General features: G+C 36.5%; 1 protein-coding gene across 6 annotated transcripts in view; it reads left to right on the plus strand.

Annotated features, from left to right (window-relative positions):
* ZNF148 (zinc finger protein 148) overlaps positions 1-18,571 on the plus strand; it is a 138,950-nt gene that overhangs the window by 113,770 nt on the left and 6,609 nt on the right. For all 6 annotated transcript variants that reach the window (XM_061166977.1, XM_061166974.1, XM_061166973.1 and 3 more), the window contains one exon: positions 18,230-18,348. In XM_061166977.1, the coding sequence (XP_061022960.1) occupies positions 18,230-18,348 (119 nt within the window). The remainder of the gene's footprint in view (positions 1-18,229; positions 18,349-18,571) is intronic.

Raw genomic sequence — 18,571 nt, forward strand, 5'->3', positions numbered from 1 at the left:
TAAGCGTTACTTTACTAGCGTGTGAGATGAGTGCAATTGTGCGGTAGTTTGAGCATTCTTTGGCATTGCCTTTCTTTGGGATTGGAATGAAAACTGAGCTTTTCCAGTCCTGTGGCCACTGCTGAGTTTTCCAAATTTGCTGGCATATTGAGTGCAGCACTTTCACAGCATCATCTTTCAGGATTTGAAATAGCTCAGCTGGAATTCCATCACATCCACTAGCTTTTGTTCATAGTGATGCTTCCTAAGGCCCACTTGACTTCACATTCCAGGATGTCTGGCTCTAGGTGAGTGATCACACTATCGTGATTATCTGGGTCGTGAAGATCTTTTTTGTACAGTTCTTCTGTGTATTCTTGCAACCTCTTCTTAATATCTTCTGCTTCTGTTAGGTCCCTACCATTTCTCTTCTTTATCAAAAGAACTAATATTTATGTTGGAAGTTGGATAGTGGTTATTTTTGAGAGGTTAATGGCCAAGTGAGGTTTCATGAGGCACTTAGATGCTGATAATGTTCTGTTTCTTTATTATGGATGCTTGTTACAGGCATTAGTAGGATTTGTGAAAATTCAGTGAACTGTGATTATGATTTATTTGCTTTTCTGTATCACTGTTATTATACTCCAGTAAAAAGTTCACTTGATAGTAAGAAAGGAGGAAAGAAAGAATTAGTTGAAACAAAATTTGCCTAGTGCTGATAATTATTTAAACTGAGTGATGAGTACATGAAGGCTGTTAGAGTCTTCTCTCCTTTTATGTATGTTTGAAGATATTCATCATAATAATTAAGATAAACTAAGGGACAGAGCAGATAATTGTTTGCCTGGAGAATGGGGAAGGAAATGACGGGGCAGGAGGAAGGGATTATGTAGAACAACAGGAAACTGTGGTTTTAGGTAAATTCATGATGCTTATTGTAGTGATGTTTTCAGAGTTGTATTATTTTGTGAAAACTCATCAGAATGGTCAAATAGTGTAAAAAAGGAAGCAGACTTAGGTTGCAACCGATCCACTACTATCATTTTCATGGACATTTCCTGACAGACACTTAGTACTTGCTAAATGAATTCATGAAAGCCCGGATTACCTGATGTATTTATTAATCCACAGTTTGGGATTGCTCTGAGATAACAAGGTGCATGAATTTGATGCTAAAATTAAGCCACCAGGGTTCATTATTACCCTGACTTTGGGCAGAAGTTTCCTAGCCTTGCCAAATGAGGATAATTTACTTGACAAGAACAGAGTTGATTTAAATGTAAGAGTGCCCAGCATGTGTTTGGCACATAGTAGGTGCTCTATAAATTTTAAAATAATGATGTAAATAAGACACATATTCTAGGTTGGAATGCAATTTCACCTGCAAGGTGACACTTTAAAAAACAGAGTGCTTGGAGCAGACCACTTGATACCATGTCCGTGGAACCTGTAGTGCTTCTTCCTTCTCTTTAGCTGTTTAACTGGCAACTGAATTCAGAAAGGGTAACTGTTGAGATTGTCACTGATTGAGCCAGACTACGTGGGTTCTTTGCCTGAAAGTTCTGTTGTGTTCCTTGTTCAGATTAAAGCATCTATTAATACACTGTACTTATCAGATACTTTGTATGTGAAGTAAAAGTGTAGGTTGCAGTTAATGTAAAAAGGCAAATCACAGTATTGTGGCAGAACAATAGAGGCAGTGTTAAGGGTGGGTAGACAGTTAAAGGATCTTGATTAGCTCTGATGAGAAGGATTTTACTGATGAAACAGAGTATTTGTTGAGAGAATGGCCCTTCACTCTTTGATACCCTAGTTAATTTAAAAAAAAAAAAAAAAGCAAGAATGAAAGCTTATATGTATTTGTGCAGTCTTATATGAAGAAAGTGCCACAGATAAGAAAGAAAATGAACTGATGATGAGTTTCTTTTACAGGATGGGGTTTAAGGGATTCAATGTAGAGTCTATTCTGTGTATTCTTGCCATCTCTTCTTAATATCGTCTACTTCTTTTAGGTCCCTACCATCTCTGTCCTTTATTGAGCCCATCTTTGCATGAAATGTTCCCTTGGTATCTCTAATTTTCTGGAAGAGATCTCTAGTCTTTCCCATTCTATTGTTTTCCTCTATTTCTTTGCACCTATCACTGAGGAAGGCTTTCTTATCTCTCCTTGCTATTCTTTGGAACTCTGCATTCAAATGGGTATATCTTTCCTTTTCTCCTTTGCTTTTCGCTTCCCTTCTTTTCACAGCTATTTGTAAGGCCTCCTTAGACAGCCATTTTGCTTTTTTGCATTTCTTTTTCTTGGGGATGGTCTTGATTCCTGTCTCCTGTACAATGTCATGAACCTCCATCCATAGTTCGTCAGATCTAGTCCTTTAAATCTATATGTCACTTCTACTGTGTAGTCACAAGGGATTTGATTTAGGTCATACCTGAATGGTCTAGTTGTTTTCTCCACTTTCTTCAATTGCAGTCTGAATTTGGCAATAAGGAGTTCATGATCTGAGCCACAGTCTGCTCCCAGTCTTATTTTTGCTGACTGTATAGAGCTTCTCCATCTTTGGCTGCAAAGAATATAATCAATCTGATTTTGGTATTGACCATCTGGTGATGTCCATGTGTAGAGTCTTCTCTTGTGTTGTTGGAAGAGGATGTTTGCTATGACCAGTGAGTTCTCTTGGCAGAACTCTATTAGACTTTGTTTCATTCTGTACTCCAAAGCCAAATTTGCCTGTGACTCCAGGTATTTCTTGATTTCTTACTTTTGCATTCCAGTCCCCTGTAATGAAAAGGACATCTTTTTGGGTGTTAGTTCTAGAAGGTCTTGTAGGTCTTCATAGAACTGTTCAATTTCATCATCTTCAGCGTTACTGGTTGGGGCATAGACTTGGATTACCGTGATATTAAACAGTTTGTCTTGGAAATGAACAGAGATCATTCTGTCATTTTTGAGATCGCATCCAAGTACTGCATTTTGAACTCTTTTGTTGACTATGATGGCTACTCCATTTCTTCTAAGGGATTCCTGCCCACAGTAGTAGATATAATGGTCATCTGAGTTAAATTCACCCATTCTAGTCCATCTTCGTTTGCTGATTCCTAGAATGTCGACGTTCACTCTTGCCATCTCCTGTTTGACCACTTCCAGTTTGCCTTGATTCATGGACCTAACATTCCAGGTTCCTATGCAATATTGCTCTTTATAGCATCGAACCTTGCTTCTATCATCAGTCCCATCCACAACTGGGTGTTGTTTTTGCTTTGGCTCCATCCCTTCATTCTTTCTGGAGTTATTTCTCCACTGATCTCCAGTAGCATATTGGGCACCTACTGACCTGGGGAGTTCATCTTTCAGTGTCCTATCTTTTTGCCTTTTCATACTGTTCATGGCGTTCTCAGGCAAGAATACTGAAGTGGTTTGCCATTCCCTTCTCCAGTGGACCACATTCTCTGAGACATTTCATGCAAACATGGGCTCAATAGAGGACAGAAATGGTAGGGACCTAACAGAAGCAGAAGATATTAAGAAGAGGTTGCAAGAATACACAGAAGAACTGTACAAAAAAGATCTTCACGACCCAGATAATCACGATAGTGTGATCACTCACCTAGAGCCAGACATCCTGGAATGTGAAGTCAAGTGGGCCTTAGGAAGCATCACTATGAACAAAAGCTAGTGGATGTGATGGAATTCCAGCTGAGCTATTTCAAATCCTGAAAGATGATGCTGTGAAAGTGCTGCACTCAATATGCCAGCAAATTTGGAAAACTCAGCAGTGGCCACAGGACTGGAAAAGCTCAGTTTTCATTCCAATCCCAAAGAAAGGCAATGCCAAAGAATGCTCAAACTACCGCACAATTGCACTCATCTCACACGCTAGTAAAGTAACGCTTAAAATTCTCCAAGCCAGGCTTCACCAGTACATTAACCGTGAACTTCCAGATGTTCAAGCTGTTTTTAGAAAAGGCAGAGGAACCAGAGATCAAGTTGACAACATCCGCTGGATCATCGAAAAAGCAAGAGAGTTCCAGAAAAACATCTATTTCTGCTTTATTGACTATGCTAAAGCCTTCGACTGTGTGGATCACAATAAACTGTGGAAAATTCTGAAAGAGATGGGAATACCAGACCACCTGACCTGCCTCTTGAGAAACCTGCATGCACATCAGGAAGCAACAATTAGAACTGGACATGGAACAACAGACTGGTTCCAAATAGGAAAAGGAGTACGTCAAGGCTGTATATTGTCACCCTGTTTATTTAACTTATATGCAGAGTACATCATGAGAAACGCTGGGCTGGAAGAAGCACAAGCTGGAATCAAGATTGCCAGGAGAAATATCAATAACCTCAGATATGCAGATGACACCACCCTTATGGCAGAAAGTGAAGAGGAACTAAAAAGCCTTTTGATGAAAGTGAAAGAGGAGAGTGAAAACGTTGGCTTAAAGCTTAACATTCAGAAAACTAAGATCATGGCATCCGGTCCCATCACTTCATGGCAAATAGATGGGGAAACAGTGTCAGACTTTATTTTGGGGGGCTCCAAAATCATTGCAGATGGTGACTGCAGCCATGAAATTAAAATACACTTACTCCTTGGAAGGAAAGTTACGACCAACCTAGGCAGCATATTAAAAAGCAGAGACATTACTTTGCCAATAAAGTCTGTCTAGTCAAGGCTGTGGTTTTTCCAGTAGTCATGTATGGATATGAGAGTTGGACTATGAAGAAAGCTGAGCACCGAAGAATTGATGCTTTTGAACTGTGGTGTTGGAGAAGACTCCTGAGAGTCTTGGATTGAGAGTCTCTCGGACTGCAAGGAGATCCAACCAGTCCATCCTAAAGGAGATCAGTCCTGCGTGTTCATTGGTAGGACTGATATTGAAGCTGCAACTCCAATACTTTGGCCACCTGATGTGAAGAGCTGACTCCTTTGAAAAGACTGTGATCACGAAACATGTATATTATCTAGGGTGAAACAGATCACCAGCCCAGGCTGGATGCATGAGACAAGTGCTCGGGCCTGGTGCACTGGGAAGACCCAGAGGAACCGGGTGGAGAGGGAGGTGGGAAGGGGGATCAGGATGGGGAATACATGTAAATCCATGGCTGATTCATGTCAATGTATGACAAAAATCACTACAATATATTGTAAAGTAATTGGCCTCCAACTAATAAAAATAAATGGAAAAAAAAAAGAAAAAAAAACGTGATGCTGGGAAAGATTGAGGGCAGGTGGAGAAGGGGATGACAGAGTATGAGATGGTTGGATGGCATCACTGAATCAATGGACATGGGTTTGGGTGGACTCTAGGAGTTGGTGATAGGGAGCATGCTGCTGTTCATGGGGTCACAAAGAGTCGGACACAACTGAATGATTAAAGTAAAATGATAGAGTCTGTTGATTCTTAATGTAGTCTTAACTGTTGAACTTTATTCTAGAACACTTTTTTCAAGAAGTAGCTAGAAATTAGGGATTTATGTTAAGTTCTAAAATAGATGAACTAATTTAAAATGTTTGTAAGTCAGGATGTTAGCTCACTGCTATTTTAAATGTCTTTTACATTTTGAGATTCTAACTTAAATTTCTTTTTAGTAAGGATATCTTTCCAGCCATTTCACTAATTTAAAAAATTTTTAACCACATATGTGGAAGATAGACTTGTGTGATAGTCTGCATTAGTTTTTTAAATAAATAGAAAGTAGTTACATATGTTACATATCCAAGCTCTGCAAGATGATGAAAGACAGGGAATCCTGGCAGCTATGCTGCAGTCCATGGGGTCGCAAAGAGTTGGACACAACTAAGAGACTTAACAACAACATATGCCGCATTTGGATGGTATTTATCGTTAATTAATATTACTTTAAGTTTTTCTAGGTGCCATAATTGGGACATCAGTTACTTAGTGTTAAAATGCTTAGATATTAGTATAAGTTGTATATTGGCTGACAGAAAAATGAAATGTGGAAATTGCCATAGTTATATGATGATCACTTATTTTCAGAATTAGGACAGTGTTTGTTGTTTTGATTTTGTTTTGTTTTCTTCAAATGGTTCCTAGACCAGCTTTCAGATTTTAAAAAATTTGTATAATGCATTAGGGATGTTGCTTTTACTGGATAGAGGTAATTGATAATTTTCTAGTGTTGTTTGTCTCAAAAAAGGAATCTAAAATCTAATCTATGGTAGCCTAAAACATAGTTTCCCACCTGTCATTTGCTATTTCATTCTAAGGAAGCTAGAGCATTTAAAACATTATGCTATAAGTGTATATATAAGTTCTTAGCTCTACCAAAGAAAAGGAGCCCAGAAAAAAATGAAACAATTCCTTCTTCGTTTCCTTTCGTGGGGGGAGATGGTGTCTCCAGGGTGTTGTTTTAAAATGGGCAAACATTGCCAGAGTTTCTTCTAAAGTTGAAAATGCAGGCATTGAAATTTCTTCCTGAAACTGTTCTATACTTATCGAAAAGTGGGGTTTAAAAAATTTGTTACCCACAAAAATTACTCCTGTCATTAGTTAACTTAAGACCTTTTGGATTTTTACCATTTTAACTGACATTGCTTCATGTTACTGTGGCAATTTCACAGTTTTTATTTAATAACATAATTTGTACTTCATGGGTTGTGGTTTTAGTCTCAGATGATTTCGTATCAAATATAGTTCCTGGGACTTCCCTGGCAATCCAGTGGTTGACTCCATGCTTCTAATGCAGGGGGCATGGGTTCAGTTCCTAGTTGGGGAACTGAGATTCCATATCTACGCCATGCAGCATAACCAAAAAATAAATAAATATATATGCACATAATACATACACACACACACACACACACATATATATAGTTTCCTGCATAGTATGTGGGTTCTTAAATGAACTTTCTGACCTCCTATATGCCAAGGATATTCTTATTTCTTTTTGTTTGTTTGTTTGTTTTTTTTAATTTACTGGTACCTTCATCTTATTATAGAAAGTTTCCTTGTACTATCGGTTTACAGTCACATGACTTCTTTCACTCCCTCTCCTCCATAATTAGCTCCTGACAAACACTAATGTGTTTTCCATCTTTATAGTTGTGCCATTTTGAGAATGTTAAATAAATTGAATCATGCAGTAAGTGACCTTCTTATTTCTTATATGCTCTGAAGTTTTAAGCAAGTTACTTATGTGTGATTATGTTTCTATATAATTATTTCAGTAATCCTCCTTGTTTCCTGTTTTCCTGAATTGTCTCTCTAAGCTTAAGGATATTTTCATTTGGGATATATAGCCCAGTCACTGGGTTTTAACTGTAATCAATATGTTAATATAATGATAATCATTTACATCAGCCTCTTAAGTTGTATTTTTAGTAGCTCATATTTATTGAGCTATTAAAATTTGCTAGATTTTTCTTAAGCAAAGACTAGTTACTCACACAGGTTATCTCATTTAACATTTGGCTCCAATATGTGTTTTATTAATATTTTCACTTTACAGATGAGAATATCAAGAAGAGTCTAAATAACATGTTCAGTGTCTCACAGTTAAGAAATGCTGAGACTAGCACTAAAACCTAGCCAGTCTGGTTCTAGAATCTATAATCTTAAGTACTTATAGTGGTTCTCATAGTAATGAATAGTCTTTTTTGATTAGCATAATATGTGCTGTACTTGTAAGTTTTATTTTCTCTGCTTTTATGACTTATTAAAGATAGAAAATCCCTTCTGTTACCAAGTATGTATTACTAGGCCATGTGAACATATTCATAGATATCATAATACCTAAATATTATAATATTATATATTTTATATTTGATGTCATAATATCTAAATAATATAAGTATTTTGACCTAGATGTTATGAAGACTTCATTATTAAAATGATTGCCATTTTCATTCTGATTACTAAGAACAGTAGGTACTATTTCTGGAGTGTAAAGCACTTTAGATTCACTATCACTGTAGGCTTTATACATGATCACATTTACTTAATGTTAACAAAGTCTAGCTGTGGTGTGGAATTGGAAAGAGACAAGAGTGAATCACAAAGAGACTACTGTTAGGAGGATATTATATAGTAGTCCATGCCAGAAGATTAGAGTATCTTGGACTTGGGTGATGACAGTGGGAAGTAACGGAAAGAAGTGGGCAGATTTGACAGGTACTTAGTAGGTAGAATCAGTTGGTCAGTAATGTGTTAACCAGTTGAATATGGAGGGGGTAGAAGAGAAAAGTTGTGTAGGCCTCTAGCTTGCAAAACTAGATGCATTAATTCCCTCATATTTACCCATATTTTAAGTAAGAATTCATACAAAGAGGGAGTCTGGATAAGAACTAAGCTGTGGGTTGAAGATCACTAGTGTGTAATATCATATGTGTGAGATCCCTGAGTGTAGGCAGTAGAAGTGTAGGCAATTTGGATGCATGATCTGGAGCTCGGAGTTGAGAATAATTAAAGCAGTGGAAATTGATGAGTTTCCCTTCTTGCCAAAGAAAAGGATATAGAAGGAGAAGAACAAGGAGTTTAGAAGGAAGCCATAAAGAACTAAAATATTTCATGGTTGTAGGGAGGAGAGTGAACTGGAAACAGCATTGATTGAGAAGGAGCCATTAAGAGAGGTTGAAAGAGCATGAATGTCATAGAAGTCAAGGAAAAAGAAAGGGATCACCTGAATTGAATCCTGCTGAGAGGTCTCCTATGGTAACTGAAAAGATTTGGTTGTATTTAGTAACCTGAAGGTGATCTACACAACTGTTTTGATTAAGTACAGAAGCCAGATTAGAATGGTTGAAGAGGAAGAAGCAGATTAGTTGAAACTACCAAAAGTCAGGTTAATATATTAAGTCATTGTGAGCTATTTTGTTCATAAAACTTACGTCCTTATCAGTTTCTTGTATATAATTTCCCCTAATATTTACACATATTTTAAGTAAGAATTCTTACCCTTTAACAACTCGGTGTCAGGTTACCAGGAAGAAACACTGCAGTGGGAAAAAGAAAACACTGCAACATAGTCTCATTGATAACTGGTAAAAATGAAACGCCAGGCTCCTTGGGTATTGGAAAATTATCATTAGTAGAACAGCTTGAGATTTTTTTCTTCTTCCCATGTTATTGCTTTCCTGAATTGCAAACAGTATTTACAGAATTCTTGGTGTTTTTCATGTAAACAGACCTTTCCTGTTCACCTTAAAGTGACTCAAGTGCTGTATACATTGTCTTCCTTTTCCAGTAGAGAGGCTTTGGTTCTTAAGGGAGAAACAACAAAGGGGTTTTTCTCCTAAAGAAATTTATCTTAAGTGTTTTTGTGTTTCTTAAGGAAATATTTACCAGTCATTTTATTTTCATTTCTATTTAAGAGATATACAAAAGTACCAAAGTTGGGAAGAAGATACAGAGCACATTATCACCATTATTTTTAACATAATATTTGAGACTAGTAGCCGACAGAAGTGGCAAGAGAAAAATATTATAGGTTAAAAATAACACTCTGCAAACAATATTATTGTAAACTTGGAAAACGCATGAGAGTCAACTGAAAATGACTACAAACCAGCAAATTCACTAAAACTGTCGAAAACCATATACTTTGTATGTAAATAACACAGTAGAAGATATAATGGAAGAAAATAACCCTTTTTTAATATCACAATAAGAAATGTGGAAAATTCCATATTGGGAAATTATTAAAAGTCTATTGAGAACACAGAATAAAACTTTATCCCCTTTCCCTGTGTTTTTTTCAGTTAGAAGAGGCAACTTCATGAAGCTCATAATGTGTATCAGTTTTCCCCAAGTTAAACATTTCAGACAACTGTCCCTTCCTCTCACCCAGATATTAGACAAGCTAATTCAAAAGTGTTTTGAAAAATGGACGAATAAGACAAACCAGAGAAAAATAAAAGAAGAACAATGAGGGGGATTGTTCACTCACTAAGTCACGTCCGACTCTGCAACCCCATGGACTGAAGCATGTAGAGTGATTAGTCCTACCAAATGATAAAGTATATCGTAAAGTCTTAAAAACTAAAATATGTTGGTTCTGGCTTATTAATAGTCCGATAGAATAGAATATAAAGTCTGGAAATAGACCTGTAGAACTTACTAGTGTATGATTATGATAAAAAAGTGATCAAGTAAAGCTGAACCTTGCAGTAAATTATGTTGGAAAACCAGGATAGCCATCTGGAAAGACAGAGTTTTATCCATCACATTCTACCTCAGGATGAACTCCAAATGTATCACATTTAATGTAAAAGATGAAACTACCTATGTGTCATTAAAAATATGGACAGATTGGAACGGGAAAATTCTGAAAGTACTCAAAATTTAATATCTATAAAATAAGTATTTGATAATTCATCTATGTGAAGGTGGCACTAATGGTAAAGAACCTGCCTGCCATTTTAGGGGACATGAGAGATGTGGGTTCAGTCCCTGGGTGGGGAAGATCCCATGGAGGAGGGCATGGCACCGCACTCCAGTATATTCTTTCCTGGAGAGTCCCATGGACAGAGGAGCCTGGTGGCCTCAGTCCATACGGTCACAAAGAGTTGTGCACCAAAAAAACCCACAGAAAATAGTTTTAGAACTTATACAGTCAAAAGACCAGTCTCTTTAATAAAGCTCTTATAAATCATCACGAGAAAGATCAGCAACCTAGTTTAAAAAAATAAAAGGTGAAAGATAGATATAGACAGTTCATAGAAAAATGACATATAAGATGGTCAACCTCATACTGAAATACTGGTTTTTCATGTATTAGATTTGAAGTCATCAAGACGTTTAACAACATAGTAGTATATGGCAGGGTTATAGGGAAACAGTCACTCATACATGGGTGGTGAAATATACATTAATATCTCCATGGAGACCAATTTGGCAGTGTATTTCAGAATCACAAATATTTTTATTATTTGATCAGGAATTCTGTTTCTGAGAACTTACCCTACAAATGTACCTGTGAATGTATGAATTAATATATTGACAGGGTATCTATTACAGCATTATTTATGATAGGAAATATCTGGAAATAATAAGGGACTGGTTAAATAAATTGTAAGTCCATCGGTGAAAGATAGCAGTTGTCAGAACAAATGAGCTAATTCTTTTTCTACTGACAAGATCTCTAAACATAATAAAATATGCTGTATTCACATAGGAAAGAGAGAAAATTATAAAGAATGTATACTTGTTTTTCTTTATGCTTGTGTCAAGAAACTGGAAGGAAACAGACCACCAACAAGTAAATGTGGATACCAATGGAGGGGCAAAGATAGGAGGAAAACTTTTTCCCATATACTTCTCTGTATTGTTTTGTATTTTTGTGTGGCTTTTTTTTTTTAACCATTTAAGTATGTGATCTAATCCATAAACAAAGAAGGATCCTTAAGTGACAAAACTTAAATTTTAAAAAGTCTTATTTCTGGAATGGCTAGTTAAAAAGTGAGAGAAGAGGGGGGAAAATGGGAGAAAAAAATATGAAGAAAGATGATACAGTGAAAAAGGAAAATATTAAAGGAGAAGACAGACAAAGGATTAGAAATAAGTATATCAAAAGTGAGTACTCAAAAAGTAAATGACTATGGAAGATAAATTTGTGTCTACATTAATCCTGGCTGACTTGGCCATCGAAATTGTTCTGTTTAGGGGGCTGAGAAAGTTGTTTGTTTTTGTTTTGTTTTTTGTTGTTTTTTAAGCAACAAGGGAACATTTGTACAAATTTCTTTTAAGGTATTAATGTTTCTAGTACCTTTTTGTTTAGGTTTGTTAATGTTGCTTCTAGTTAAATGAGCTTTTAATTCTTGATCATGTATTAATGTGTGTGTGTGTGTGTGAGTGACTGTCACTCAGTCATGTCTGACTGCAGCCGCATGGACTGTAGCCCATCGGGGTTGCCATTTTGTACCCCACATGTACTAATACATAGTTAATTATTACATAGTTAATTGTTAATAATTCAAGCATGATTTTTCTCCAGTTAATTTATTTTCAATTCAATTGTTAGCTCCTTGCGGGAAGAAATAATCTTACTCACTTTGCATGATGTCATTTGTGTTAACATGCAGTATATAAATTTGCAACTTTATTGAAATATAATTAACAGTGTCAGAACCCCCATCCCTTTAAAGTGTGCAATTCAGTAGTTTATAGTATACTGACAGAGTTGTACAACTGTCACAGGAGTCTTAACAGTCTGTTCTAAGTTAGAATAACCTTCACCATTCTAAAATGCTGTACCCCTTCCTCCCAGCACTAGGCAATCTTTAATCTACTTTCTATTTCTGTGGATTTCCCTGTTAGGGACATTTCATATTGAATGGAATCACACAGTAGGTGGTCTGTTTGCCTAACTCCTTTCACTTAGCATACTGTTTTAAAAGTTCATTCATGTTGCGGCGTGTACTTCTATTCCTTTTTGTAGTTGAATGATGTTCCATGTATGAATATACCATGTTTTTTTTTATTCTATTAAGGGACATTTGGGTTGTTTTTACTTTCTGACTGTTATGAATAATGCTGTTATGAATATTTGTTTTTGTATGGAAATAATGTTTTAGTACTCTCGGGTGTATGCTTTGGAGTGGAATTGCTGAGCTATATGGTATGGTAACTCTATGTTTAACATGTTAAGGATCTGCAAAATTGTTTTCCAAAGATGCTGCACCACTTGACAATCCTACCACCCAAGCATGAGAATTCCAGTTTCTCTGCATCCATGCTAACACTTGTTATTATTGTCCTTTCTACTGTAATTGTCCTGTTGGGTGTGAAGTGGTATCTCATTGTGATGTTGATTTGCATTTCCCTAGTAAGTAAGGAAGGGACTTCCCTGGTGGCTCAGACAGTAAAGCGTCTGCCTGCAACGCAGGAGACCCAGGTTCAATCCCTGGGTCGGGAGGATCCCCTGGAGAAGGAAATGGCAACCCACTCCAGTACTCTTGCCTGTAAAATCCCATGGATGGAGGAGCCTGATAGGCTACAGTCCATGGGGTCGCAAAGAGTTGGACACGACAGCAACTTCACTCACACTCACAATAAATAAGGATGTTGAGCATTTTTTTATGTACTTATTGGCTATTTGTGTATTTTCTTTGGAGAAATGTCTGTTCAGATCCATTGCTTGTTATTAGATAGTTTATCTTTTTACTGTAGAGTTGTAAGTGGTTTTTGGATTGCTTTTTTAATATACTAGTTACACATCCCTTTTCAGAAACATGATTTGAAAATATTTCATCCCATTCCAGGGTTGTCTTTTCACCTTATAAGAAAAAAAAACTGTAACTAAATCTACCATTTTAATCATTTTTAAGGATGCAGTGTAGTGGCATGAAGTACATTTATGACATTGTGTAACAAAATTATACACAAACAAAAACCTGTAGCCATTAAGCAATAACCCTCCTTTCCTCTCTCTTCCAATCCCTGGTAACCTTTATTCTATTTTCTATCCCTGTGAATTTGCCTATTCTAGGTATTTCATATAAATGGAATCACTCAGTATTTGTTCTTTTTTTGTCTAGCTTCTTTCTCTTAGTATAATTTCTTCAAGGTTCATTCATGTGTCAGAATTTTATTTCTTTTTGTGGCTGAAAAATATTCCATCTTCTGTATATATCACATTTTGTTTATTTGTTCATCTGTTGATGGACCCGTGGGTTGTTTTCATCTTTTGTTTGTTGTGAATAATGCTGTTATGTGCATTGGTATACAAATCTCTGAATGAATACTTGCTTTCAGTTCTTTGGGGTGTATACCTAGGAGTAGAACTGTTAGCTTATATGGTAATTCTTCTAAGTTTAACATTTCGGCAAACTATTTCTCACAGCAGCTACCACAGCATTTTGTCTTTTCACTTTCTTGATACTGTCCTTCGAAGAACAAAGGTTCATTTTGATGAGGTATATTTTATTTATTTTTTGTTTGGTTGCTTATGCGTTTGGTGTGATATCTAAGAAGTCATTGCCTACATAATCTAAAGTCAAGAGTTATTCATATATTAAAGAGTTTTATAGTTGTAGTTTTCACATTTAGGCCTGTGATCTATTTGGAGTTAATTTTTGTATGCAATGTGAAGTTGAGGTCCAATCCCATTCTTTTGCATATAGGCATCAAATTGTCCCAGTATTATTGTTGAAAGGACTTTTTCCCCACTGAAGTATCTTGGCGACTATAATGAAAAGTCAGTTAACTGTAAATGTAAAGATTATTTTTAGACTCTCAGTTCTATTCTTTCATATGTATGTCTCCTTATGCCTTTGGCTGTAAGTTTTGAAGTTGGGAAATCTGAGTTTTCTTTTTCAAAATTGCTTTAGCTGTTCTGAATCCCTTGCATTTCCATTTGAATTTTAGGATCAGTTTGTCAGCTTCTACTTTGACCAGTGTGAGGTGTTATATCATTATTAACAATATTAAAGTCTTATCATGGAGAATTAATTGAATTCTAACTCATTCACTAATTTTCCCTTTATCCTCTCTCACTTTTGAAAAATGATCTTAATTAACTTCTGATCTTAATGTTTTCTATCATATACATCTTTTTACTTCAAAATATGCATCTATTCTTACCTTTTAAAAAATACTTGTATTCTCCCTTTTCATCCTACTTTCTCTGAGATCTTGTTCTTTTGATTAGTCACCATAATAGTCCATTTCAGTTTTAGTTTAAGTTCCCCACCCTTAACAGTTCTTAGTCTTGAATGGATTGTCTATTCTCACCTCCTTTTTCTCATTTCTTTCACTTTGAAGCTTCTAAGTAAGTGCTCTTCTCTCCCAGCTTTTGTTGGACAAGTACCTTAACTTTTCTGGACTTTGTTTTTGTAATGATAAGTAAATTGGTAGAGGTTAGTTATGTTAGGTTCTTCATTCTAGTCTCTAAACCCTTGGTGTCCTTACTCAGACCCCCTGTGTACAGAAGTGGAGCTATTTGCTCCTGAATTCTGGGTGGAAGCTTAGAGCCATTTGCCATATTAGCCTTTGGGGGCCTCTGTGGAGCTCCCAGGAGGACAGTTTGAAGTCATTGCAAAGTCCCTTCAGCCCTAAAATTTAGTTAACTCCATAGCAATTACAGAAGCTGCATTCTTGAAAGTTTCAAATAGTTGACTTATTGCCAAGTTTAAGTCTCTTCTTAGGCACCATTTCTCCTGTATCAGTTCAGTCGATCAGTTGTGTCCAATTCTTTGCAACCCCATGGGCTGCAGCATGGCAGGCCTCCCTGTCCATCACCAACTCCCAGAACTTGCTCAGTCTCACGTCCATCGAGTTGGTGATGCCATCCAACCATCTCATCCTCTGTCATCCCCTACTCCTCCTGCCTTCAATCTTTCCCAGCATCAGGGTCTTTTCCAATGAGTCAGTTCTTTGCATCAGGTGGCCAAAGTGTTGGAGTTTCAGCTTCAGCATCAGTTCTTCCAGTGAATATTCAGGACTGATTTCCTTGAGAATTGACTGGTTTGATCTCCTTGAAGTCCAAGGGACTCTCAAGAGTCTTCTCCAACACCACAGTTCAAAAGCATCAATTCTTTGGCACTCAGCTTTCTCTATAGTCCAACTCTCACATCCATACATGACTACTGGAAAAACCATAGCTTTGACTAGATGGACCTTTGTTGGCAAAGTAATGTCTCTGCTTTTTAATATGCTGTCTAGGTTAGTCATTGCTTTTCTTCAAGGAGCAAGCGTCTTTTAATTTTATGGCCGCAGTCACCATCTTCAGTGATTTTGGAGCCCAAGAAAATAAAGTCTGTCACTGTGTCCATTGTTTCCCCATCTATTTGCCATGAAGTGATGGGACTGGATGCCATGATCTTCTTTTTTTGAATGTTGAGTTTTAAGCCAGCCTTTTCACTCTCCTCTTTCACTTACATCAAGAGACTCTTTAGTAGTTCTTCACTTTCTGCCATAAGGGTGGTGTCATCTGTCTATCTGAGGTTACTGATATATCTCCTGGCAATCTTGATTCCAGCTTGTGCTTCATCCAGCCTGGCATTTTGCATGATGTACTCTGCATGTAAGTTAAAAAAGCGGGGTGACAGTATACAGCCTTGATGTACTCCTTTCCCTATTTGGAACCAGTCTGTTGTTCCATGTCCAGTTCTAACTGTTGCTTCTTTACCTGCATACAGATTTCTCAGGAGGCAGGTCAGGTGGTTTGATATTCCCATATCTTTAAGAATTTTTCACAGTTTGTTGTGATTCTCCAGTATATCTTATAATATCTAAACCCTTACTTGCTCTGTTATTCCCCACTAAATATTCTTTTCTTGGCTTTAATCACATATACACAATCTTTTTAATGACTGCTCAGCATAGAGTCTGACACTTCCAAGAAACTTTTCCAAATCATACCAGTTCATGATAATGTTTTTTTCCACTAATGAGCCTCTGTAATAATCCTTTATGCCATTCATGTGGCACTTAAAAAATTGCCCAAAGTAATTTGAGCTACATAAAGATAATTTGGGCCCTGATTCTGACCTAAAGAAATTTAGTAAAAGAGTAGAGTTGTAGACTAATTATTGAGATGAAAGTAATGAGTGTCTTAGGAAAGGTACAGCTACAGTTCTGTGGCAAGTTAAAGAAGATAATTTGATGATAATTTAATGAAATGAAAAGGCATTCCTTGGAAGAAAAGCTGTGATACATCTAGCCAGTATATTAAAAAGCAGAGACATCTCTTTGCTGACAAGGGTCCATCTAGTCAAAGCTATGGTTTTTCCAGTCGTCAGGTACAGGTGTGAGAGTTGAACCATAAGGAAGGTTGAGTGTCGAAGAATTGATGCTTTTGAACTGTGGTGTTGGAGAAGTCTCTCGAGAGTCCCTTGGACTGCAAGAAGATCAAACCAGTCAGTCCTCACGGAAATCAACTCTGGATATCCATTGGAAGGACTGATGCAAAAGCTGAAGCTCCAATACTTTGGCCATGTGATGCGAAGAGGCAGCTCATTGGAAAAGACGCTGATGCTGGTCAAGATTGAAGGCAGGAGGAGAAGGGGACGATAGAGGATGAGATGGTTGGATAGCATCACTGACTCAACGGACATGAGTTTGAGCAAATTCCAGGGGATAGTGAAGGACAGGGAAGCCTGGTGTGCTGCAGTCCCGCAGTCCCAGAGGTCGCAGAGAGTCAGACACTTAGCAACTGAACAACAACAACAAAGAAGATAAATACCTTTCCTCTGGGAGAATAGGGCAGAATATCCCTTTGAGCAGATGGGTTGGTCCTGGAGGGAAGCGTAGTACCTGAAAACACAGAAGTGGACTTTAGGAGCAGCATGAAGCAGGCACAAGTAGGAAAGCATGAGGGTGGTAGGTTCTTCGATTTGACTGGAGGAAAAGGTCAAGAAGAGAGCTAGTGGGTTATAAAGTTGTAAAGGTAAACCAGAGCTGGATATAGTTTTGTTAGTTATTCCTTTGTAATATTTGTATCATGTTTTCCCAATTATGTTATAAACTCTTTGAGGACAAGTAACAAGTCTTAAACTTTTAACCTCTTACAGAGGAATTATGGGTAGAGGAGAAGAATTCAGTAAAATTTTGTTGACTATATGAAAAGTAGAAACAGTGGTTTTCCAAACAGGTTGAAGGGTGTGACTTCTTGTGTTTATGTAGGCTTGTGTGACTTCTTCTGTTTATGTAGGCTGTGGCTTTATCAGTAAAAACTTTTAGATCTTCATAATATGCTTTTAAGTTTAATTAGGTGACTTGTTTTATGTTTTAATAAATTAGATTTAAAATATATTTTCTCAGGATTTAGATTTTATTTAACCACAATATCTTTGAAAAGATATGAATTTAAAAAGATATAATACTCAAGAATTGTGTTGGTCTGTGTATGGGTAACCTTTTCTTTTTCAAAAATTTTTCTAAAATATTTTTTGTATGATTGAAAAAAAGATTAGAGACGTTAGCCACTCTACTGAGACCTGTTCATATTACTGTTAAGTTCTTAGTAATACTAGTCTCTGTAGAAAGAGTATGTTATGTATACATATAATAAAATGCTGGGAAATTGAGTATGTGTGCTTTCAGTCTTGTCTTTTCAATGGCATGTGCCACTCTCTTTCATTTTTGTAAAGCAAGATATTCTTGACAAAATAAATTGGAAGATATATTTAGAATAAAGACTTATGTCATTTAAAAAGAACAAAGTATGGCAGCGTTCTTGTGGTAAAATAACTTATTAGAGATTCTTGTAGTAAAGTAATTCACTAACTTATATTTCATAGTTTTTGTTTTGTTTTAAACTTTATGTATCATATACTAGGTGAAAAACCATTTCGCTGTGATGAATGTGGTATGAGATTCATTCAAAAATATCATATGGAAAGGCATAAGAGAACTCATAGTGGAGAAAAACCTTACCAGTGTGAATACTGTTTACAGGTAAGATGTGGTTTGAATTTTTTAAAAAGTCACTTTATTGAGGCATGACTGACATTGAAAGTTTTCTCTCTGGAATTCAGTTATAAAATAATTATAAAGAATTAAATTAGACAGTGTTAGTAAAGCTATTTGAAGAATTTCCTGACTGTTGTTGATTCAATTTATAATAGACAGTTGGCTCAGGAAATTAGTTTAGAGTTGCTCATATTATTACACTTATATC

The sequence above is a fragment of the Dama dama genome, chromosome 19 (assembly GCF_033118175.1).
Source record: "Dama dama isolate Ldn47 chromosome 19, ASM3311817v1, whole genome shotgun sequence".
Taxonomy (NCBI): domain Eukaryota; kingdom Metazoa; phylum Chordata; class Mammalia; order Artiodactyla; family Cervidae; genus Dama; species Dama dama.